This window comes from Pseudopodoces humilis, chromosome 8 (genome assembly GCF_049639895.1).
Source record: "Pseudopodoces humilis isolate 2021_Gansu_Grassland_sample_001 chromosome 8, ASM4963989v1, whole genome shotgun sequence".
NCBI lineage: Eukaryota > Metazoa > Chordata > Aves > Passeriformes > Paridae > Pseudopodoces > Pseudopodoces humilis.
Window position 1 is genome coordinate 26,151,570 of NC_142207.1, and position 24,627 is coordinate 26,176,196.

At 40.5% G+C, this 24,627-nt stretch overlaps 2 protein-coding genes across 12 annotated transcripts in view; one reads left to right on the forward strand and one right to left on the reverse strand.

Moving 5' to 3' along the window:
• CARF (calcium responsive transcription factor) overlaps window positions 1-13,270 on the reverse strand; it is a 36,676-nt gene extending 23,406 nt beyond the window's left edge. For 9 of the 11 annotated variants that reach the window (XM_014249363.2, XM_014249357.2, XM_014249356.2 and 6 more), the window contains exons 1-4: window positions 7,613-7,829; window positions 6,499-6,619; window positions 3,767-3,896; window positions 3,302-3,386 (exon numbers count right to left, since the gene is read on the reverse strand). In XM_014249363.2, coding sequence (XP_014104838.2) covers window positions 3,302-3,386; window positions 3,767-3,896; window positions 6,499-6,619; window positions 7,613-7,828 — 552 coding nt within the window. In that variant the 5' untranslated portion in view covers window position 7,829. Of the gene's footprint in view, window positions 1-3,301; window positions 3,387-3,766; window positions 3,897-6,498; window positions 6,620-7,443; window positions 7,499-7,612; window positions 7,835-9,403; window positions 9,526-13,181 lie in introns of those variants that run through there. The other 2 variants (XM_088059298.1, XM_014249364.2) reach the window with 2 other exon arrangements.
• Window positions 13,271-13,324: 54 nt separating this feature from the next.
• Window positions 13,325-23,112, forward strand: WDR12 (WD repeat domain 12). Its single transcript, XM_005519894.3, has 13 exons — window positions 13,325-13,450; window positions 13,532-13,626; window positions 14,664-14,758; window positions 15,412-15,518; window positions 16,367-16,482; window positions 16,874-17,028; window positions 17,703-17,748; window positions 17,944-18,029; window positions 18,216-18,356; window positions 18,471-18,576; window positions 21,163-21,295; window positions 21,854-21,926; window positions 22,652-23,112. Exons 1-13 carry the CDS (start codon window positions 13,410-13,412, stop codon window positions 22,727-22,729), a joined length of 1,272 nt encoding a protein of 423 aa, XP_005519951.1. The 5' UTR covers window positions 13,325-13,409; the 3' UTR covers window positions 22,730-23,112.
• Window positions 23,113-24,627: the final 1,515 nt, after the last annotated feature.

Sequence of the window (24,627 nt, forward strand, 5' to 3'; positions counted from 1 at the left end):
TGCACAAAATGATGATGGTTTCAATGAACTCTGCTAATGTCTGGGCAATTCCACAAAAACTGCATCTAACTTGACTCAAAGTAGTTATCCAGCTACTCAGTGCCAACACAGTTGGTTTAGTGCTGGTCTGCAAAGACCAGCCATTAAGCAACAAAATTACTGGGACAGGGAAGAAGTCTTCATCCAAACTCAGAATGAAACACTTGCGTCTGCTCATGTGCAGCTCAGGGTCAGGCTGGCCAACCAGCTGTAACAGCCAGAGTAGTTTGCCAGCTTAGTCTTAAAGCTGGGACAGACACATAGTGAATGAGTACTAAGGTCTGTTAGATTTGTTTTGCCACCTGCAGTGACAGAACAGCATTTAAATAATACTGACAGCAAAAGAGCAACAGTGTCTTTCCAAAATTATCACACAGATAACTTAGGAATAACTGCGTAAAACCTACCTCACATTCATCTAAGCAAAACAGAATGTCTGTGGTAAGCAAGTCAACAATGAACCAGTTAAGAGCTTGTGAATGAACTGGGCCAGCGCAATGCTGCTGCTAGTGCAGGGCCAGACACAGAGGGTTGTGTGTGCACTGGGTGTGAGTCACTGAGACATGAGCTGTTCACACCTCAGAGCTCACTGCTCTGCAGGCACTGCTACAGCACCTAACCAAGTCTGCACAGGCTGCACTCACACAGAGCAAGAGACATTGGCAATTATTTAACTAGAAGTTATAAATAATACTTCTGAACAAAACTTGATCTGAAAAATTCAGAAGCAAAGTGACCTGAGAAGTGCTTCTTTCTTTCCATAAACCTGGGATGCTGCCTTTCAGAAGAGGGATTACAGCACCACTGCACATAATAAATACTGCAAAACCAGCTGGGTTTTTTTTCCCATACCTTATATATGTCACTAAATATAGGTCATTGACCTTATTCTAGACAGATGAGAAGACTGATAAAACTGTTGTGCCAGAAGAGTAGCAAAAAATGTTAGGGTAGTCTCTCCTATTCTGGCTTTATTTTTGTATAAGTTAGATCATTTTCCATAAATTGATGGAAGGGAAGGAGGAGGACAAGAAGAAAACCATACAGCATATAATATCCCTGCTTTCAACAGGCTTCAGAAGTAGGAAAAAATGGATAAATGAGACTGCATTCTTCAGACAAATAATTTTGTACATTTAATTAATGCAGTTTTCAATTACATTTTATTTCAGTAGGCTGATACATGCAGGAAATGCATTCTGATCAGACCACTGAAAACTAAATGTAAGTTACTGAAAGGAACTGTTTTAAAATTAACTCTCTAACAATGTAATTACCTTGAAGTAATTACATACTCTCCAGCCCTTTAACTCCAAGGTTCAAGCCAAAAATTGTGCAATTCCTTCTTTCTCCCCTGGCCTTGCCTCAGCAAAGTACATAAAAGCTTACCCTAAAAGTACACACACCAAGACTGCAGTTTTCCTTGAGGAAACTCACAGCAGCAGGGTACCAGAGGCATTTTGCAGTCCAGACACAGCAAATGTAAGCTGAACATTTCAAGGCAGTCAGCTTTTACTGGTCTGTGTTTTCCCACAGTACCAATTGCCAAAGGAGTCACTGCCCTTTGGAGCACCTCCTGACACCTTGCGCGAGTCACAGACACCACAACACTGTTTTGTTTCAATTCTGGCAGACAACAGAAAGAGTGGAGTTGTGAGCTGACATATTTACTAGCATCTCTCCAAACTGGATCTCCAAATTTCGGCAGGACCCTTCAGTTCTGTTAATAGTAACAAAATATTTGACACCTGAAAGATAAATGACACCTCAAAATCCCAATCTCTCTAGTGTGTGCCCCCCAAAAAACGGCATAATACATCCTAGCACTCTCCGGAGGATCAGGGAGGATTAATGCATACAGGCAACAGTTCTGCTGAGCAGCAGAGGGAGATGTTTGTGTCCTCAGAACATAATTAAAAAGAAATTATTTCTATTTCCTTTTCTTTAAAAATAAGAATTTTTCTATAAATGCCACTGTGAATTTTAAATACAGCAGGTGAAATTTATTGTAACAGAGAGACAAAGCAGATCCTAAGTCCTCCAGTAATATGATACCAATCAGAAATGATTCAGGTAAGCCACATGGATGTTAAGACAGGAAAGAATGTACCACACAGTGCTAAAAACACAGTGAACTCTATGAACTAACTGGCCAACTAAATTAAGTGACTGATTCTATAAAAATTGTATCTCCACCATGGAAGAGCTATTAATTCCACCATTCATGCTATTAATTTTCTGACTTGTTAACATTTATGTGGATGTAAGAGTGGGTGGTACTATTTGTATTAAATAAATGGCATAACACAAAAGGAACAGATGAATATATTTAATTTAAAAATTGTTTCTAAGCAGATACAGAATGAAATTCAATTTCTATGTCCCTCAAACTGCAGCTTCTAGTTATCAGTGGACAAGCCAATAGGAAGAAAAAAAAAAAAGAAGTGGTAGAGATATCTAAAGAGATTAGGCAGCTACAAAGTTTGATTTTTCCTTATGAAAAATATTAAGAAAAAATAAAATCATCATCTATCAGGAAGAATCTGGCAGCAGGAGGAAGGGGTAGTTGATCTCTCAAGAAACTTCTTGTCTCCCCTCCCTTCCTGTCAAGGGACTTATGATGCATTCTAGCTACTGATAGAATCCTAGTCATCAGGACAGTTCTGCAAACATCTAACAAAATCCAAAAAAGGAAGAGTTCCATTTAGGTCAAAAGCCACCACAGAACATAAAGACAGAGTATTTTTTAACTAAAGAGAAAACAAGCACAAGTAACCTAACTTGCTGGGACAAAAAAAAAAAAAAAAAATCAGCAAGAATATCCAAAATATGAATCCTTAGTGAAATATTGATATTAGGGTGCGTAAAGTCCCAGACTTGACACTGGCCAATCACATGCATTTTGATGTCTATGTGGTAACATAAACCACATGAACAGTCGCAGAAGTCAACAAAGTTTGCACTGCTGTTCAACAGCAAAGTCCAACATGGCACACAATGGCTCTTCCCAGCACTACAAGGTAGCAAGTTTTCAGCAGCACTTCTTTTACTTCAGGAGCTGTTGATGGTCAGGTATTCTAAAATTCTCAAAATAGAAAGGGATTTCATAGCATTTCATGTGTTTAACTGTGATAGCAGTACCAGTGCTATATACCAGGAAGCTTGAATGCTTCTACAGCTATGAATTATTCCTTTCAAGGAACAGGAATGCTATTTCAGAGCTAGATGATAAAGCATTAAGTCAGAATTCTTTGTGGCCTACCTCACAGTTCCTGAGACGGCGTGCCCATGCAGGTGTATTTAGTGGCAATGGCTGAAGAGGGATGGGAAAAGAGTCTTCCACTACCCTGAAAAAAAAAAATATAATAGAAGTCTATACAGACATTCAGAAAAGCAACAACTTAGTCTGAACTACAGGTAAGATCAAATCAGTGTATTATGTATAACCCTAGAGCATATGATCAAGCTATGGGTATTGTATCAAGATGACTTAAAAACCTGTGGTTAATTTTCTTCATGTTCTATTTCATTGTTAAAATAATTTACAGTGAATAAAGCCCCACTGGTTTCTACATTCAAGTCCTCCAAATATTCAGTGCAGTGTGCATTCATAACCTCTGTTCCACGGTAATTTTGTGATAACCATTGCAAAAACAAACTGCAAGAAAAAAAGGCAGTGCTAACAGTGAATTGAAGTGACTGCTCATCCATTTAACCCCTGACCTACCTGGTGGCTGCTTTTTTCGATATGGTAAGAGATGCCTGTGGATGTAGAATGTAACTGCTTGCACTGTCTGCTAGAGAAGCCACCACCACAGTCTGCAGGTTCCCATCACTACGCTTTTCTTCCGAAATATCTTTACACAAAAAAAGAAAAATAATAATAAAAAAAAAAAAATAAAAAGCAGCTTCTTGGTTTATAACTGAATGTAGAATGGAGAAAAAAAAGCTATGATTAAACTTTGTGTGCTGTTAAAACAAGCCTTTTGACATAGGAAAGAAGTTTTATAGATTATAAAGTAGTCTTGTGGTAGTGCGTATTTCTGGGAGTTACCTAGTTTCTGTGTAAACCCTCCCTGCAGCTGTGACGTGTTTTTCCCCCTCCCCTCCCTGTCCCTGAAGTGTTATCCCATTGGTTGGTGTTATATGTCTCCCCGCCCCTGTCCCGCGGTTTGAAAGAGCCTGGGAAAGAGATACCCGGCCTCTTCTCCACTCTGGAAGCCAGCCAGAAATAAACATCCTCCGTTACCCCAGAGGGAGAAGCAGCCCTTTTTGGTCTTTTTCTTGGTCGTCAGAACCTCCCTGACCCCCCCCCCTCGACGGAGCTAGCCAGGATTACTTCGGGGGGCAAAGGGAGGATTATTTCATAGTCTAAGCGTTGTGAATCAGTGCTCAAACTCCTGGCACACATATGAAGGTACACTTGATAAAGCTGCTTATATTTAAGGACTTTGGTAATTGTGCTACTGCTTATGAATCCTTCCACAACAAGGCAAATAATCAGAACAACTTGCAAGTTACTCTGCTTCCAGGAATCCATCTAGGATTGCACAAGTGTTTTGTTCAGCTGCAAGTCACGTACTGGTTACTTTTAAAACAAGAAGAGATGAGGTAATGATACTGCTTTGTACTGTTGTACTGCTTTGTACTTAGAACACTTAAACAAGAAAAACAGGTCTCTTGTAATTGAATCTGACATGCTGTTAGAACAAATGTTTTAGCCTTTCTTGGTAATAGGGAGCAATCCACAAGCCAAAAATTGCTCTTAGATTGAAGTCTGTGTGTACAGTTAAACAAAAACGTAATGGAAAACTGTGAAAGCAGACGTTCAATATTTTGGTCTCAACATAAACACGCAAGGTCTCTTCAGATGAGGGACTTTTGCCCTTCAGTTATGAAAGCTTCTTTCCCTCACCCAGAGAGAGTGGTAAGCTATAGACACAGTACAGAAATGGATCCACACAAAGCTCCATAAGAAGATTCATAAGTGTGCACTTGGATTAACACCACTCTGGCTCAAAGCACTGGTTCCTCCTACAGAAATGTGCCCTTAAGACAGTACAGGCTACTCTGAAGTCTGCACCATTCCACACATTACCACCACGTACAGACAAGTGAAACTCAGGAGCTGACAGGCCATTCTCCTTTCTCTTTCACCTCCACAGTAAACTGCTGACAAATCTCCTCAACTGTCTTTTAAAGACCAAATCTCTACAGAGTCTTTTACACACTAAGTCTCTAGAAAAAAACAAAACAAAGAAACCCCCACAAATGACACCTGCAGCACTGTTGTAAAACATATATTCAAATACTATGACACTGAGCCCCATGTTGAATGAAAAATGTAAATACAAAACTACTATTTACTGTTTCAACTTAGTGCATACAAAGAATAGCAGCAATTATTTTGTAACTAAAGGTTCCCAGTCGGCTTTAAAGTAATCTAAGACTCTGCTGTCACCAAACCTGATTTTACCCCTGCAAGAGCTGGAGAGGGAGGAAAGGTTGATCATTAGGGTAGAAGCAAGTCTTTCAATGCAAGGTCAGGAAACCATATTGCAACCCTAAGTGAAAAGGGCTAGATCATTACTTGAATCCCAAATCCTTCTTCTATCCACCCAGCACCAGGACTCTATTCTTCCTCTGAGCTGTCATTCCACAGGAACACTTAACCAGTGCTCACATCTTGAGAATTTTATAGAGAGAATGAAAAAACAATTTAAAAAACATCTGAGAGTTTAACAAAATGTGACCAGCTCATTCTCAGTCTCACTCTGTGAATGCAAACTGGTACACAGTGTTTTGCCATCCAGCAAGGATTGCAGATAAATAATCAATGCTTTCAGATTTCAGTATGTCCATTTTCTAGAGAAAACCTTAAAATTCATGCTTCTACTTGTGTATCCCAGCACATGCTTAAAATATGACAACTAACACATTCCAATGAATGGAAAGTTACATCTTATTTTCCTTGACTGGGAACTGAATTTCTACATAAGTGATTAATTCCTGGCTTTACAAAAGATACATCATCATCAGTGATCTCTGGAACAGAGGATTTAATGTTCTTCTGGCCTGTCTTCACTACAGGAATTAACTACTTCATTCACACTGAAGTAAAAAAATACTAAAAATTTGGAGCTGATAGTACAGCTGATGGCACAAATACCCTTATCAAAGGGAAATAAGGTAAGAAAAAACTCTGTGCTTGGTATGTCAATCTACTCATCACATACCCTTCAGAAAGGGAGCATAATAGCTCTCATAAGTTTTCATAAGGTTTTTGCCCAACAGAAAATGTGTTGTGTGAGGCTCCAGACTCGCAATCAGAAAGCAGATTCACTGCATATTTTGTCTTATAACTGATTACGGAAAGGAAACAAGGTGCTTAAAAAAGACCATGGAGGATGAGCTTAGTCACAGGAGCACAAACCCTCAGGTCCCACAGGTTAAACTCACCCTGAGTGCTGGTCACATCCAGAAGCTGACCTGGAGGAATAATCAATTGGGTCACTCCTGGCTGGGTAGAAGGAATGACATGCAGCACCTGTCCATTTTCTGACTGGCTGGCAACAATCATCTGTAAGGCAGTCACACAGAAGCATGAATGGCTCCAGTTTGTATGGTAATCATGCAGCACAACTGGGTTTGATTATTACCAGAACAAGAAATCTTCTGCTTAGAGTTAGGGCCTGTATATTTACTTGACTTTACATAATAAGAAAACTGTCACTTTATTGTCAAGTTCTTAAAATTACTTTCCCCTTTTAAAATAGGCCTTCCATTAAGGAATAAAAAAACCAACCCACTACTTTACCTGATTCTACAATGAATGACACATTTATTTGAAACTGACAACTCTATTATTAAAGCTCTCAAACACCTGAAAGCCATTCATAGCTGGATTCACTGCAACTCCATTAATGACCAGCAGAACTAATAGTAACAGGAAAATTGTGACCTTGACTTCTAAGAAACTGACCTCTGTGGGCAGCATTTCATGCAAAAGCAGAGAGAAGAAAAGGTCCAGGGCTTAAAAAACCAATACAAGTTAATTCACCTGGGACTCTGAAAAACTTGAACAACTCTTTATGGTCTATTTTTCCATAATTACAAAGGACTCTGGGTTACATTTTTTACTAAATAGATGTTACAAATGACAAAGCAACATTTTAAGAAAATTAATTGAGGGCTGGGAAAAAGGTGAGACAATGATTTAGCTTACTACTAATGTTCTGATTCCTCCCAAAAAACACAGAGAGATTTATCCAGGGAATATAGAGAAAGCAGCAGCAGTAGAAATACAAGATCTTATCACACTACAGTATCCATGCTAGATACTGACAGAAGACATCAGTTGTTGTTTAATAAAATTAGTAATGGCTGCAGACAGGATTTGCCTACCTGAAGAAGGGCAACTGGAGCATGAACTGTACCACTGAAAAGTTCCACCTTGTTGCTAGAGATAAAGTCTGAATCAGCTGTTGCTACAACAAACCGCACGTAAGAGAGTTCTTCACAGAGCTCCCTCACCTGTGAGCACAGCCCCAGCCCCGTCTGCAGACACACTCACCATGGGTGCACTGGGCCCTCCCAGGGGCTGCAGCTCACACAGGGGCTGCCTGGGCTGCTCTGCCAAGTGCAACTCCTCTGCAGAGTGGGAATGTGGCTGGGGAGGCCGCGCCGGTACAGCCGATGCTGGAGGACTGCCCGAGAGGGGGACTGTGATGGCCAGGGCTGGGGGAGAGTCGCTCTGGCCAAACAATGGATCCCTGGAATCCATGCACATTAGTTGCTTTCACAGAGGAAAAACAGTAAAATGTACTTTGAGTAGCAACTTCTACAAAGAAAAGAAAAAAACAAAAAACAAAACAAAAACAACAAATTAAAAAAAAAAGAGAGAGAAAAGAACATTTAAAACCAGTGCTATACTGTATACTTAGAGGAGCTCTTGTCCTTCTGGATCAAGAGGCTAACACTAGCAGTTCTACTTTTGTTTTCTATTTTCATGCTGGAAAAGCATTCATCTTCCACTTCTTAGAATTAAGTCTCTCTACTAAGGCAAAAGAAAATCTCCTTTGCTCAAAATCTGCTCCCCGAAACTACTTAGCACTTTAAAGCATCTCAAGTCTGCCCAGAAACTGAGAAGACTTATACCAAAAACAAAACTGTAAAATATTCACCAACTTGATTTGACTTCAGAAGAAATCCTAGATACTATTACATTTGGCCTTTCCATACATGCATTTAGCTATGAAGAAAAAAAATCACTAAACACTTTTAAAATTCTTTACCAGAGAAGAAACACAAGCAACACAACCTTCAATTCAAAGCCAAGAATTGTGCAGCACAAGGCAAGGATCAGATTTTCAAAATCTTAAAAAAACAATATATCTTTATCATATTTGCAGAACTGAAGTCTTAGAGTACATCCTGTTTTCATTAAATTTAAGTGCATAGGCACAACTATTTGTAGAAGCTTGTTGAAACTCCAACAACACAAACATTAAGTATGTAAAAATAATGGAAAAAACAGGCAGTCCTTGTGTACAATAAAGTGTCAAGCTGTCACTTGACCAATGCCAGAAGGGCTGCAATTTGGTGTATCTCTTGCAGCAACTACACAAACAACTCTGATGTTTTTGCGACAAAAATTAATATACTACAAATCAAAGAATGAGTTTCTAAATTTTATGTAAAAGTCAGATTTGATCTAAATAACCTCATTAAAAATTCTGCAGGTATAAATCTTCTGTGTTGAAACTGTCTAGTGTGAACTACCAGAAAAGCAGCAACAAACAAATGGCACCTGTTTTGTTAAAGACATTGTGCAGAGACCATGTGCACACAAGTAAATCACTACCTGAATAACATTTAAACAAAGAAGCATTCATGCACAGAAATCTCCACAAATAAGAAGATCTGGCAATATCTGATAAAAAAAGACATGAAAGACTCCTCTCCCTCACTACATACACATGTGTCTTGTGACCCTGGACTCTTTATTTGTCACATTTGGTCACTAAGTAATGTCACCTCATTTTCACCTGTTTTAAACCTCTCCTATTTCAAAACATCATAAAGTACTCTTTTTTTAAAGGGTTAACAAAATAAAGCATGCTTTTCTTCAGCATTGTAGCAGGACATAATTACTGAAGGTTCTCATTACATGTAACATCTGGATAGTTATCAATTCAAACCTGAAGGGCACAGGAATCCAAGGGAAGGATGTACATTCTTAAAAGACAAAATGTATTATTCTAAAGGCAACAAAAAAACCCTGCAATGATGAAATAGCATATTTTAAACTCATCAGAGTGGATGTAAAGGAAGCATCTACAAGGACAAAGCATTCATATCTCACCTGAAAAACCTGATAATTTGGTTCTGACTCTCCTGTACCATTACAGCTGCCTATGAACAAATCATTAGATCCTTCCATAGCAATATCATGGTCAGCTCCACCTTCTTCCATTACAAGGTGACCTGAAAAGGTTATAAAAGTTCATTTTAGCCTTCTGTCAGGAGATTGCTGCAGGTATTGCCCTTAGATCTTACAAATTTAGTGTTACAAGTTCTAATGCTGTTGCAAGATAATAGCAAAGTTCTCAAGAAATCCTTGCCTCCTTATCACTTTATTACTCACTGCAGAAAAATTCCAGCATGTTGCTCCAGGAGTACAGCTTAGCCTTTTATATGAGACAATTTGCTTGATTTGTCATTGCATACACAGATACAAAACACATACACCCTCCCACCACATTCATCTGAATATGTCCAAAAGCACTGAAGTAACAACCACACACATCTAGAGAACACTTGATATTTAAGCACATGCCAGCAGTGCTTTAAAAATACATTAGTCACCTTCTTCCATAATCACCAGACTGAATTTGCATTATACAAGTCTGTCATGCAGACATCTTAAAGTAAATCAATTTGTTTTAAAGGCTTATAAGACAGCATATAAAATTATTATTGCTAGTCTACAGTGGTATGCTTTGGGCAGAAAAAAACACCAGAAAAGTAAAATTTGGCATTAATCACGCAGTGAAAGACAAAAAGACAGAGCTCCCAGCACTTCAGAGATCTACCTCCTATCCTAAAGAAAGCTTGAAGATACTCAGCTGGCCATTAAAAACCTTCAAACAGATAGATAATAATGGACAGTGAATTGCCACGTCCATAGGATAATGCTCTCATGCACACAGCACACTCTTTATAGCAGCGACCAATCCCAAACATTCACAAGCAAAAGGACAAAATGACAATTAACTTAGCCCCTACCTAACAAGAGTATACATATATAAGACTACAGACATAACATACCCAACTGAATAGAAGAAAACTTCTGTAGTTTGGGGTGAAGGAGGGGGAAGGGTGGTCACGATTTTTCCCTTCAGTATTTATTTAAAGACAGGCTGCATTATATTAGCACATGACTCCTACCAGCTGTATCTTCTTCACCACACCATGCAAGTGAACTCCTCAAGACAGACCTTCTTGGCTGTGGTATTTCAAGTGTTTACAGCTTTTATGAGGAGACTGTAACAGGCTAGAGAGTGACTTCAAAAGAACAGTACAACTCTTAAAGCACAGATTTATTCTGCTTCACAAAGGTATAAAGGACAAAGGCAAAGTAAATCCACATCTCCTTGGCTTTTGAAGCTGAATAAAGCATCCTGCTGATACAAACAACATTGAGAAGTTAAGCTGCTCATATGGCTCAACATATTAATACTTTAATCTAAAGCAGATTTATTTTTCCATTCAATTTTCAAGTGATGACACTTCAGACCAAGTTCCAAATGAAGTTGCCTCATGTTTACCAAATATTTTTGAGCTTTGGATCCGAGAACCATTATAAGATGTTTCAGTTACAATGTCTGAAGCATCTTAGCAGCAAATGAAAAAAAAAAAACCAGAAAACTAGATTTCATCATCACTCAACCATTTCCTCTCAGCTCAAAGATGTAAAGAAGCCACAGCAGTTTTGCGAAAGCAGCACATTTAGTTCTTTGAGATAAACTGAGTTTGTTCTAGAGATACTGATGACACGTACTCAGAGCATGCTGGAACCCAACAAAAGAACACAAGGACAGCTCTGTAGGGACAGACCAATGCCCCAGCCAGCCCAACATCCTGTATCCAACAATAGTTAATGACAAAGCTCAGGAGAAAATCCAGCAGTAGGGTAAATACACAGTGATATTTATCCAGCTTCCTTTCAAAAGCAGCCCAGAAATACATGAAGTTTTACATTTGTGTTTAAAATAATCCCCATGGTAAAATTTTGCCCCATGATTTTGTCTAATCACTGTTGTAACCCAGGCAAACCACTGGCACATACACCACTTGGAAAATCAACTTCATGGTTTAACCATCCAGGTTTCATTAACATAAGTGCTTGTGTGCAACCACAAATAAAGATTATTCTTTTTTGTCTTAAAAGAAATATGCTTCTACAGAGGTGTACAAGTATATACACAGTTAACAGATCTTACAGTCGTATAAATATTGCTGACCAATTCCACAGACAGGAGAGTTAAATCTTGTATATTTATGTATATGTACAGATATTTTGTCATGAACTTGTAAATAACACGTAGGCATCACTTCATAAGCATTAAGTGACCACCACAAAAAATTCCCACTGTAACACCACTGTATCACACATTTCACAGTCAGCTGAAGGAGAAATGTGGAAGTTTAATGTTAGTGTACAGTGGGAGCAAGATCTAAATCCTCAAATCACACAAGCAGTTCTCTATGCCTCAGCTTTAGCTTTAACACAACTCCACCCCCACCACTTTATAGGCTGTTCCCCAAATCCAGCACTCCTGGTTCCAACACATGGGTTAGTGTACTTTAACGCCAGAGGTCTATTTCCTTCCCCCTGCTTCCATTTGGGAAGCACTTTTCTCAAGTAAAGGGAAATCTATGGCCATTGTTGCCCCTGGCTCCTCTCTACAAAGAGAGCAAGTAACCACACAAACTGCTAGCAGAGGCAGACATGATAACCATCATGAGCACTGTATGCAGGGTGTCGGTTATACCTAACAGAAAATACCTACAGTTGAATGCTTCACCATCAATCTCTTTTGGGTTTTCTGAAAAACGTTGCAGAGGTTTTATAAGAAGACTTTAGATAACTGCATAGCTTACAGCATTCAAAATACGCTGTCTGAAAAAGCTCCCTCTGAGGGCATTTCTCTACTACCATTCACAGTGGCACAAATTCACAAGGGGATGAATTACAGTAAAACATATCAGGGAGGAAATTAGGGCATAGTGATATTCCCCAGGAAAGGAGTTACAATTAGCTTTGTCAGCCTGTACCAGGTTTGAAATTTAGCATTATCTCTATCATGGAAGAGGAGGAAGAAGCTGCTAAGAATACAGAGAAGATCGGGTGACTCACACGTAAAAGGTTTCTCAAGTCAGTTTTTTGTAGACAACACCAAAAACTGGAAAATACACCTGTGTCAATTTCGCTGACAAACAACGTTAGATCTTTGAAGTATGCTAAAGAAATAAATGAGCTTTCAGAGTCTCACGAAACAGCAAACACTCAACACCCGCCCGCTCCAACAAGCGGAGTCACCAAAACCGGAGTCCCCACTCAGGGAAATCCCAGCTGCTCCCCAGAGGCCACGAAGGACTGTCAAAAAGGTGGAGGAAAAAAAATTTACGCACAACGCAAGCACACAGAATGTCCTCACACAAGCAGCCTTCTCCCAAAACACCAAACTCACTTACAGCTTCTTTTTAAGTCCACCGCGCGCTGCGCTTAGCAGGCACTTTATTGTGGGTGTGTCGCTTGACATGCAGAGAAACACAACCCGAGTGACTCCAAGCACAGCCCACCGCTCCAGCGACCCTGGGCGCCACACTGGGCTCTGCCCCTGCCGGGCACAGCCCGGGCACAGCCCGGCCGCGGGAGCCGCTCCCGCCCCTGCCAGGGACCCCGGAACGCGTCCCCCGCGCCCCAGCCCTGAGGAGCGCGGAGGGCGCCTCAGCCCCTCAGCCCGCGCCCGTCGCACCCCTCGGCACCACAGCCCCGCGGCGGGGGCGGCGGAAGGCGCCGGCCGGGGCCCCTTCGCGGCGGCCCGGGGGGAAATGCCGGAGGCGCGTTACTCCACCTGGGCTCGGCTCCCGCAGCCCCGCCGCCATACGCGCCTCCGCTCCGCGCACGCGCGCCCGCCCTCAGCACGGAGCGGGGCGGGAGCGCGCGGGGGGCGCCGGGAAGGCGGCGGCGCGCGGCCTCTCGGGAGCGCGGCGGGCGCGCGGCACGCGGGCGGTGCGCGGTCCCGCGGGGGGCTCGGCCGGGGCGCGCGCGACACGTGCTCGGTGCCCGATCGGCGGCGGCGATGGCGCAGCTCACGGCGCGGTTCCGCACCGAGAACCGCAGGTGAGCGGCCTCCCCTCCCGGGCCGGGGGCGGGTTCGGGAGCGGGTGACGCAGAGGCGGTAACGGAGCGCTGTGCCCGCAGGTTCGCCGTGGAGGATGTGCCCTTCTCGGTGCCCGCGGCCTCCGAGACCACCGACCTCAGCCACCTCATCAACAAGCTGCTGGCGGCAGCGCATGGTAGGTCCCGCGGCGGGTCGGAGCCCGGCAGCCCTCGTGTCCCCGGGCCCGGCCCGGCCCCGCGCGGGCTGTCACAGCCGGGCCTGCCCCGCCGCTTTGGCCTGGCTGCCGGCGGTGAGGCACTCCTGGAACTGCCTCTGAAGGGTACCGGGGCTGCTGGGCATTCCCAGGAGAAATGGACCAAGGGCTGGAACACTGTGTGTGCCCGGCGCCACAGGCCAGGCTGCCACAGCAGATGGGAATGCAGGGAATGCCCAAAACCTGGCACAAGAACTAATAAAACCAGAGTTTTGGTTTTTGTGGCAGCCTTTAAGAAAATCTCAGCTATTCTGTCAGTGCTGAAATGAGCCGAGTGACTTGAAAGCTTATCTATTTTTTTATCTATTATTATTATTATCTATTATTATCTATTATTGAGCTGTCCAATGTTGTTGGAAAATCTCATTTTCTGTAAGAAACTGGCTCAGTGGTATACCGTGCTTCTTGAGCCTTTTTCGAGTTGCTTTTGACCCCGTGACATTGCAAACAATCTTGAACAGAAAACTAGTGCACATTGCAGTGCTTCTGCCAAAATGCAGAGCCTTTGTCATTTATGCCATTACAAAGAGAGAAAAAAGTTCTTAGGGTTTTCCTGCTGCTGCCACAATTACAGGGCTCTAGCAGGTGGTAACAAGTGGCAAGATCTATCCAGAACAGTCAGGAAGCACTGCTGGGGTTTGATTACACATTGCTACAGAGAAAATACAATAAAAGGCAAACAACAGCAAATTTTCCTTCCTCTTAATTTAAATAATCCTGTGGAAGTAATGGGCTGCCCACTTAAAACTGGGAGAAGAAACTAATTGGTTGGGGGTTTTGTTTTTGTTGTCATTTGTTTTGGGGTTTTGGTTTGGTTTTGAGGAGGTTGTTTATGTTTGGGTCTTTTTTTAAACTCTTCCTGGCTCCATTTCCCTGAACCAGTCACAAAATGATGCCATTCTTCATGGTATCAAATAAATAGTGATACCTGAACATTGATTTTTCCCAATATGTTTCAGCGGATCACAAGTATGTGGAATTTGACTTCCTTATCAATGGCCAGTTCTTGCGATTGCCGCTGGTCACCCACATGGAAATGGAAAATATTTCCACAGTAAGTCATACTCAATGTCTCCCCTTCTTGGACAGCAGAACAGACTTAGACAGTTTACTTCAATCTGATTTAGATATTACACTGTTAGCTAGGTAGATTTCCTTGCTCAGTTTCATTTATTTCCTGACTTTCCCAGGAGAATTCCCTGTATTTTTAAATCCATTATGAACTGCAGCGATTAGAGACTACAGACAGAGCAGTGCAAGGAATGTTATCCAATCTGTTGTCTGTGTACAGTTCAGAGGGGAAATTCTTCTCTTATTCAGTTCATCATTAATACATTTTTGTCTCTTATGGTGGGGGATAAGGGAGATGTTTAGTATTACCTCTAGAAAATGTTGCAAAGTATTTTAGACACTGGTTTTGTATTAGCATATATAGAAGAAGAGGAATGTAAGAAGAGTGAAATAACTTGCTTTTGCTTCCAGCTTGCTAATAATAGTAATTTGATAAGACTATAGAAAGCAATGTAATTCACACTTTTTTTCTTCATACTTTAGTTCTACTGATGTGGCAAAGGACTTGGATATCAAGACCTTTGCTCAATAAACTTGTATATTTGTGCCACAGTACAGTTAAATTTTACTGATAGTGATTAAAAAAAACCAAAACCACACTGCATTACTAAATAAGTGTTTTGTCTGTGAGCTCAGGAAGAAGTGGTGGAAATAGAGTATGTGGAGAAGTACATGGCCCCTCAGCCAGAAGAATGCATCTTCCATGATGACTGGATCAGTTCTGTTCAAGCCACTGAAGAATGGTACCACACTAAGCCAGTTCTAAGTTTTGTCATGCTTATTCATGTTCCTCCATGGTATCAGATAGAGCAGTATTCTCTCTTTAATAATCCCTTGCGTGGGTTTTTTTCCCCCTTGGCTTCATTTTTCTTTTTTTTTTTTTAACCTGTCAAGTAAGTCAACTACTTGCTTTTGTAAGCAGTTCACTGGTTACACTGTCATGTGACAGTGAATTTAACACAGGTAGCAAACAGCTAGAGACACTGAACTGAACAGAAGATACTGCATATATAAATGAACAAAACAAATGCTGTTTAGTATCCTTTTTCTTAAAGGAAAGGAAGTTTTCCTCATCTCTCTTTTTCACTTAAACCCTTGACTTCCAATGTGATACCCATTAGCAACAAATAGAATAGCATATCTTTCTGCAGATATTTTTCTGAAAAAAAAAGCCAAAAATGAATAATTGCTTTTTTTTACTGTATTTTCACATTCGTTTCCCAGTCAACTAAATAATGTTTATATATTAAGTAGAGATTTGAAAATGTTTTGAGAACCTCCAGCAACATACTAAAACTAACAATTAAGTTTTGAATTATGTAAATTATATAAGGGATCTTAAGTCCCACCAACCAGAACATGCCGTACTCTTACTGCTTGTCTTTCTAGCTTGTACTCTTGGCCTCCCAGTTACCAGATTTTAATGAAGCTTTGCTCTATAGAAAAAAAATATATTTATTCATCTTTCAAGCTATTTCTTTTAAACCAGTTACTGTGCTAATAGTTCTCCAAGTTTCTGGTTGAGGCTTTATTTCATAAAAAGGTTTGTTGGTCTTAAAGACAATGATGTTTCCAATGCTGTACCCTGTAGGATACTAACTGGTTGCTACGATCAGACTGCTCGGATCTGGTCTGTGGAAGGAAAATCCATCATGACAATACCTGGGCACACAGAAGTAGTGAAGGATGTGGCATGGGTGAAGCAAGGTCAGTGTATATAGCAGGGGAATAGTAGTAGTTTGATTTACTGGGGAAGAAATGTTAGCATTCCTTAACTATATAAATGTATCTAAATTATCTAAATGTAATTACTTCAATCTCTGTCAGTGGTGTAAGAAATGAAGTAATGGTATGCCTAAAATATTCCTTTGACAGTAATGAATATAGTTACTTTATGATTGTCTGTCCACTTTGCAGTCTCCATTAGCAAATCCTGGTGTATATGTAGTTACATTAATTGTGCTTGCAGGGTAACATGACATAAACTGAAACACACATGAGTTTCTGTCTATCTACTGTTTCTTCTAGGATTAGAATAATTATTTACAAAGACTTTGGAAAGTTGAGTTGACGTGAGTGTAACTTTTTTCTTCCTCAGATAGTTTATCATGCCTGTTACTCAGCGCTTCCATGGACCAAACTGTCCTGCTCTGGGAGTGGAACGTGGAGAAAAACAAAGTGAAAGCCCTTCACTGCTGCAGGGGACACGCTGGCAGTGTCGAGTCTGTGGCTGTTGATTGTACAAGAACCAAAGTGAGTGACTTCTGGAAAGAAACCTTTGTGGTTTGGGATTTAGCAGCCTATACCTCAAAAATCCCGGGTTTGTCCTTGCATGGGTATTCATCATCATGATTTTATGACACAGTGGTAATTTTCCAGTCTTGTTGTAAGTGGTGGTTATTGAGAATTAGGAGTGTTACATCAATGCTAAGCCATAGAATCACAAAATCATTTAGTTTAGAAAACAAGTTAAATTTTAAAGTGTATTTTACTTTAAATGCATGAGAATTTTGTGCAATAATAAACTATTTTCAAATTTGACCTAAATTTTCACAGTGGATTTGATGGGAAAAAAAATTCCAGAGTTCTTGGAAAAAGCAGGTGGTAAAGAGGTTCTTTCCCTTCATCCAGGAATTCAACAGTCATGAGCACCACCAAAGGTGGAGTCATTGCTCCCAGCTTGACTTAATATCAGACAGATTGAAGTCAAGCTTTTTGGTGCTGAAGGAAATAGGTGTTTTTTAGGTATTTTTCTTGCAAAGGAAGTAAAAAGAATAATTTGATGTATGCCAAACATTTTTGGGGGAATTTTAGGAGCCTAGCTAGCACTGTTACTTGTATGTTATAACCCATTGATTAGTTTTTCAAGCAGGTCTCTCATTCAGGGACTGTCTGGATCATTTAACAAAATGTTTCTGTTCATACAGTTCTGCAGTGGATCCTGGGATAAGATGTTAAAGATCTGGTCTGCAGGTAAGATGTAAGTTTGTAAAGCTATCCATAACTATAACTATGCTGAGTTACTGGTTTGGTTAATGATACAATTTCAGATCTTGTTAACACCTGCATGATGGTTGCAGGTGCCATAAATATGGGTATTTGCTTCATTACTTACATGAAGATGGAATTAAAAACCTGTAGCTCAACTCTGCCTGTCTTCTGTCCCAGTACCTACAGATGAAGAGGATGAAATGGAAGAAGCAGCTAACAGACCACGGAAAAAGCAGAAAACTGAACAGCTGGGGCTAACAAGGGTAAGATGAGCTCTGGGTTTTTCCAGGATTTTTCTTTAGGAGTGTAGCCAGGAAAAATAATTTCTCTTTGCTAAAGGTGACTTTAAAACTTCTGTTGGTATGTGTTAGGATAATCAGACTTTTTATTTGTTGAAATAATAGATTTTTTTTGAGAACTTACTCAAATCTGTCACCATTAAATTCTAGACTCCCCTGTCAACCCTCTCTGGCCACACAGAAGCCATCTCCTCTGTGCTGTGGTCAGATGCTGAAGAAATTTGCAGCGCATCATGGGACCACACCATTAAACTCTGGGATGCTGAGACTGGAGATCTCAAATCAACTTTGGTGAGATCATTATACTCTGGCTGTAGGTTCAGCTGAAGCCCAGCTCAGAGAGAAAGAAAAAGCTGTGTAAAATAGTAGCTCCTGTGTTAAAGTTATTATTTTCTTTACTGACAGACAGGAAACAAAGTGTTTAATTCTGTCTCCTACTCACCCCTGTGTCGACGTCTTGCATCAGGGAGCACTGACAGACATATCAGGCTGTGGGATCCTCGCAGCAAAGGTGAGTTTAAACATGCATGGTCTCAAAGATGTTCTTCAAAATCAGAACTTTGTCCTGTTCAGAGTCATCTCACAAACTTTTCTGGTCCCTCTGGGAGTGGAATGTGGCTTGAAACCAGCCATTTTGGGGGCTTTCATTAAATACAAAGCTTGCATCTATTTTCTGTATTCTGATGCAAAGCTCGTTTTAAATTCTTACCTAATAATTTAGAAATTATTCCTTTTTTTAAAAAAAAACTTACTAATGAATGTTCAACTTTGCAGTTGCAGAATGGATTTTTTTTGGTAAGATTCAGATTGAGGCTGGTCTGATAATCATTAAAGTGAAACAGCAGTCACTGGGACATGGTACTATATTTCATAAACAAATGGAATTACAGATATTAGGACTGAGCCTACAGATTTATTTTCTTAGACTCTTCTCATAGAATGGTCTGGGTTGGAAGGGACCTTAAAGATCATCTAGTTCCAGCCCTCCTGCCCTAGGCAGGGACTCCTTCCACCAGAGCAGATTTCTCAGACTCCTACCCAGCTTGGCCTTGAGCACATCTTTTTGTAGGTTCTGTTCAGGTACTGGAAGGCCACAAATAGTAAATAACATTTACTTGTTTAGCTTTTGTAAATCTAATCCAAAGTTCACTAGCATATTACATGTTGTTAATAAAAGCAATATTTTTCTGTTTGCTTTCAAAAAAATATTTGAAAAGGAAGTTTAATGACAAGAAAAAACATTTTGAGGGGTTTCAGGTTGGTTTTGTTTTGTTTATTTTGTTTCTTTGGGTTTTTTTCCTTTCCCAGAACTTGTGTGGCTTACATTTTTGTTCACTTTAAATAAAGTTCAATAAACACTTGAACTGCAATCTGTAGTGGGTTCAGTGCTGGCTAAAATCACTAGTTCACTTACTGGAATTATTCACTTATTTCTTGCTGTGAGATATGAATCAGAAGGAGGGTAAAGCAGGCTCAAAACTTAAAAGGAATCAGAATAAAACCTTCAGAACACTTCTCCCATCCCCCCAACTTCTTTCCTATGGAGAGAACAAAACTTGGGATTTTCAGTTACCACCTCTATAACAGTCTTCCATTAGTTCTTGCAGGGAGAGAGGAGTTTCTCTTGCTATGCCATGGAGACTTCTCCACAAGAAACAGTTCTCCTGTGGCTTCAATGTCACAGTGAATCAGCCACCCAGGAAAGGAAAATCTGGTCACAGTGTGAAAGTCCCTCCTATGTTTTACAGCTTTCCCAAAGCTGCTTTCATGGGCTGTGTCAACTTATGGGGTGCTATTTTGAGGACGAGTTGTTCCAGTGTAAAAAACCTAAAAGTTCTTTTTTTTCTCTCTCTGGTAACAGGGGCTTTTCTTCTTGTATCCCATGTGCAAAGTTTCTCATCTCTCTCTGTTCAAGCTTCTCATTGGATCGCAGCTTTTTGGCATCCACATGCTCCAGCACGGTGCCCTTTTCTCTTGTGCTGTGGGTGAATGCTGCATCCCCCCATGCACTTCATGAATTACAGGGGGAAAAAAAAGGCTGATATATCAAAAATATATCTTCACCATAGCCTTACAAAGAGAATTTCAGCCCAGGACCAAGGTATCTCCTCAGTCTCCTCCTAACTAGAATTTGACTCTTTCTTTACTGACCTCAGTGTCCCATGTTTTTTTCCTTACATGTCTTCACCTTTTCCTGACTTGGGAGAGAACTGCTATTTATAGGTTCATTTGTTCTCAAGCTTTATCAACTGAAACAGTTTTATAATAGAGTTCTGCAGCACTGAAAAGTAGCTCTCATCCAGGCTGTGCATCAGGGAGATTATTCACCATGCTTCTCACTGCTGTTCATGCGGTCTCTGTCAACACTGTGTGAACTGTGCCGGCCACCAGCTCCACTCAGCACATTTCTTCATGTGGAGTGCGGGAAACAAGAAAAGCTTCTGCTGCCATTTTTGTCCTTCTGACCACAGCATGGCTGGCTCAAAGCAGCTGAACAAACAGAGTTCATTGTGAGCTGTGCTGAGGCAACCACAGCCGTGTGCTGTTGTCACACTGATTTTTTGGCCCCGCAGTCCACATGGCCGCTCCCAGCTCCCAGCCATTCCCAGCATCGGGGCTGCTCCCAGTTCCAATGGAGGCTCTGGCCAGCAAGGCCCAGCAAAGGACTCCACCAGGATGGAGCCACTGGACTCCGGTGAGGGCTCAGCAGCTCGCTCACCACCCCTCAGCAGGCAGAAAATCTCAGCTGGGATGTGTCAGGCCAGGTTGGCCAGTTACTCTTGCAAAAGTTGGAAGCAAGAGAGAGATTTCCTAGGCTTGCCCATCTTTAAAATGTGAATTTCACAGAGGCAGACCCAGCTTCTAAATGGTTTAATAGGTTGTCAGTTTTCAGAGCTAGCCAGCTATTGGTTTTGGCACAGAGGAAGCTTTTAGCAGCTCCTCCCAGAAAAATAATTTCTGTGAGTGGCTTCTTGCCTTCTCACTAAATATCAATTAATGCAAAACCAGCACACAATCACACTCGATTCTGGACACATCTTCAAAGTACTGCTTTTAGCATCTGCTGATGTCTGTGTTTTTTCCTCTTTCTGTTCAGATGGCTCCTTGGTTCTCCTGTCTCTGACTTCTCACACAGGCTGGGTTACATCTGTAAAGTGGTCACCTACCCACGAGCATCAGCTAATCTCTGGTTCTCTGGACAACATTGTGAAGCTCTGGGACACAAGGAGGTAAAATAAATCTGTGTTTGTTGCTGTTCAAAGGCATAAGCTTTTATTTTTTACAGGGGAGGTACTCCTCATGAAATAGCAAAAGCAGTCAGAGGCATTCAGTGGAAACACCTGTGGCATTTGTGAAAACCCTCTAGGTTTTGGAAGTTAACCATATAATAATTTGGAAGTCAACCATATAATAAAAGGGAGAAAAATACTTGTAGTCTACCACAGGGCTGGAAAACATAACACTGTTGAGCAGCATCTACACATGGAAGAGGGAAACTACTAAATTCTTCCTAACAAGTGATTGAATTTCAGTCTGAAAGTTGTTAGCAAGCAGATGAAAAATGTTGCTATTTTTCTCTTTGGGGATGTAGGAGAGGATAATATTAATGTGATTGGCTCTGGGGAAAGCAGAGGAAGCGTCGCAGATGGTCGATATCTGTACTCTCTCAAAGTGTTTATAACTGATTGATTGATCACATCTGTTTGATAGCATTGGGATAGCATTTCTCCCTGGGACCAGTTGTTGTCTGTGATTGCTCACATAACTTCAAACCTGTTTTTCACTAGCTGCAAAGCTCCTCTGTATGACTTGGCTGCTCACGAAGACAAGGTTTTGTGTGTGGACTGGACAGAAGCAGGGGTAAGATCTGAATAGCAAGTTACTTGGTTTCTACTAATGATGTTTAAGAAGAGAGCTAAAAGAGTTATGGACTGTTACTTCCTTATGCTTAAAGCTAGAAAAGAACAGGCACAAGTTGTAGTTGTTCTGTGTTTGAAGTCTGGGTGCTGCTGTCACAGGCACTGCAGCATGTCCCCACACTCTGCAAAGGAGAAGGGTGGGGGCAGAAGCTCTGTGGCTTTAACTGAGCATTATAGTGATATTCCAAACAAGGAAAGATGAGAACAGCACTTCACCTTTCTCAGAAAACACATGTTCCAAGGTAGTCTTCTGCCACTGGGACTAAAGCAGCAGCATGAAGTAAAGCTGGGGCATGGAAGTCAGTACATGTAGAAGGGGGAAATTGTATAATCCTCTATAGCAAGCTGCTCTGCTACTCTACTGGTACACGCATATTTAAAAGTACCAAAAGCCCCCATTCTGTGAATGTTTGGTTTCTCAGTGCGGCTCCTGTTCACTGTAAAAATCAGGAAAAGCTTTAGCAACTTTCCTATACAAGTTTCACTTCTAATTTTAGGAGGAGAGTAAGAAACAAAGTTGCTTCTGCACTTTGATTCTGAGTTTAGTCTTGTACGAACAGTTCATTACTCACTCCTACTTCTTAAAAAGTAAAGGAATTGAGTCCTTCATTTTTGTGTACTTATTTTGCTTAGTTCTGATATTAATCAATTTCCTTCTCTCATCAGTTGTTACTGAGTGGAGGAGCAGACAACAAACTATACTGCTACAGATACCCAGCTACAGCCTCTGATGTTGGGGCATGAATGTCAACAGCCAGAAGACTTTTTTTTTAAAAACAAAGATTTTTGCAGCAGTTGCTCTCTCTTAGCATCTCTACACAATCAACTTCCAAGGAAAGGAGGAGCTATTTGCTGTTCAGAGCTATTCCTGGTTTTGTATCAGTAACCTATGTCCATATTTGCCACAAAAATATCAAAGTCCAAATGGGATTCATGTGAAAGCAAAGGTAATTTCCTTCCTTTTTGATGACTTTGGATTAATATCTTTTTAATTACTATTTGTGTAGCCCTTTTAATAAGAAGAAAACTGTTTGCTGATACTTACAGAAAAACTACTCACTAAATTATTTTTTCAGTTTATCTGCTTTCCATTGAAAAAAAAAAATAAAGCTTTTATCAACAGTTAATTGGTTTAATGTGTCATTTCAGATAAAAATGACATCTCAGCTCTCCTCTCAATCTGGTTGTTGGTAGTTCTTATGATTTGGTCCTTAATTAAGAGTCCAGGCTTCTTTCTAGGATGAAGACTTGGTATGTGTGCAGTAGAAATAGCATGATATAGAGGAACTTGACAGATTTACTGGCAGATGAAATATTCCATATTTTGGTAGCTCATAAATTAGGGCTGTAGGTTATAAGAAAGCCAGCCTTGTACCACAGTACCTGTTGTGTTGCAGTACAACCAGTGTGGTCCTAAAAGCAGGTATGTAGAAACAATGGTGGATCACACAGAAAAGGCAGGAGTAGAATTTTTTCTTAGAAAGAACAGATACAAAGAGTTGTTTAGGTTGGTAAAGGATAAGCACTATTGAAACATGCTCAATTTCTCTGCTGGTGGTTTTGCTTTGAGTTCAGCATTCAAACGAAAATGCTATTACTGGAGCTTGTTGGATTTGTTGGATTACATAACATGTGATGTAAAACCAGCACACTCTTAAACTATGTGGAGACCACACTTGAATATCCTCACCAATGTCTTGGCTTTCAATCAGTGTAACACCTGTACAGCACTAACAAGTCAAGTGCTTAAATTAATAATTCTTGAAGAGTGAGAACTCTGACCTCCAGGTTTATAATATAGACATATATGTATTATATATAATTTTATATAGACTACATATGTGTGTGTGTGTGTATTTATATATATATAATAAATCCACTACATATATAGTTCTGAGTAAGGAGTTTTAAGAAATATCAAAGAGCAAAACTGGTGCAAATGGCAAAGGACGGGAGGGATCTCTGATCCCTTTGCTGTGCAAGTGAAGTACTGCTACTAACAACTTACATGCCTATGTCTAAAGGCTCATGAATGCAAGGTAAGTAACCTTAATATGGTTTTCTTGCCTTTCCAGAAAGATTTACAAAACACTTTTTAAAAATATCATGTCACCTGAGGGGTCAGTTTATCTTAGACTAAATTATTTAGAGTCAGGAAAACCCAACTGACATCAGTTGTTTCAGTTTCCAACAGTGAGTCAGATCAGATCTACTATCACCTGTAAAAAAATACACAAGATGTATCTAAAAAGGTCAGTTTTGGTGGACCACAGTGAAAAGCAGGAGCATTTTTATACCCTCCTCTTGTCTAGAAAAGTACCATGGCAAAGAAACAATGAAAGAACTGTAAACAGTATGAACATGAAGTGATACCAGTGTAAGTACAACACATTTTTGGAATATATCTTTATTACCACTGTTCATAAATTATCCTGAAACCAATACTTTTTACACTTGGCTGACAGTTCTTTGGATAATCTTAAATAAAATGTTTTAATAAGACTACTTTTAAACATGCAGTCCTTCCATTTAAAATAATCATGTGAAATCACAATGGTCAACGTGAGTTGATCTTAAAATTGCAGAAGAGCTGAATGAAAAACATGGTAATCCAGAATCAAGGTGCTGATAGTGACTCTACT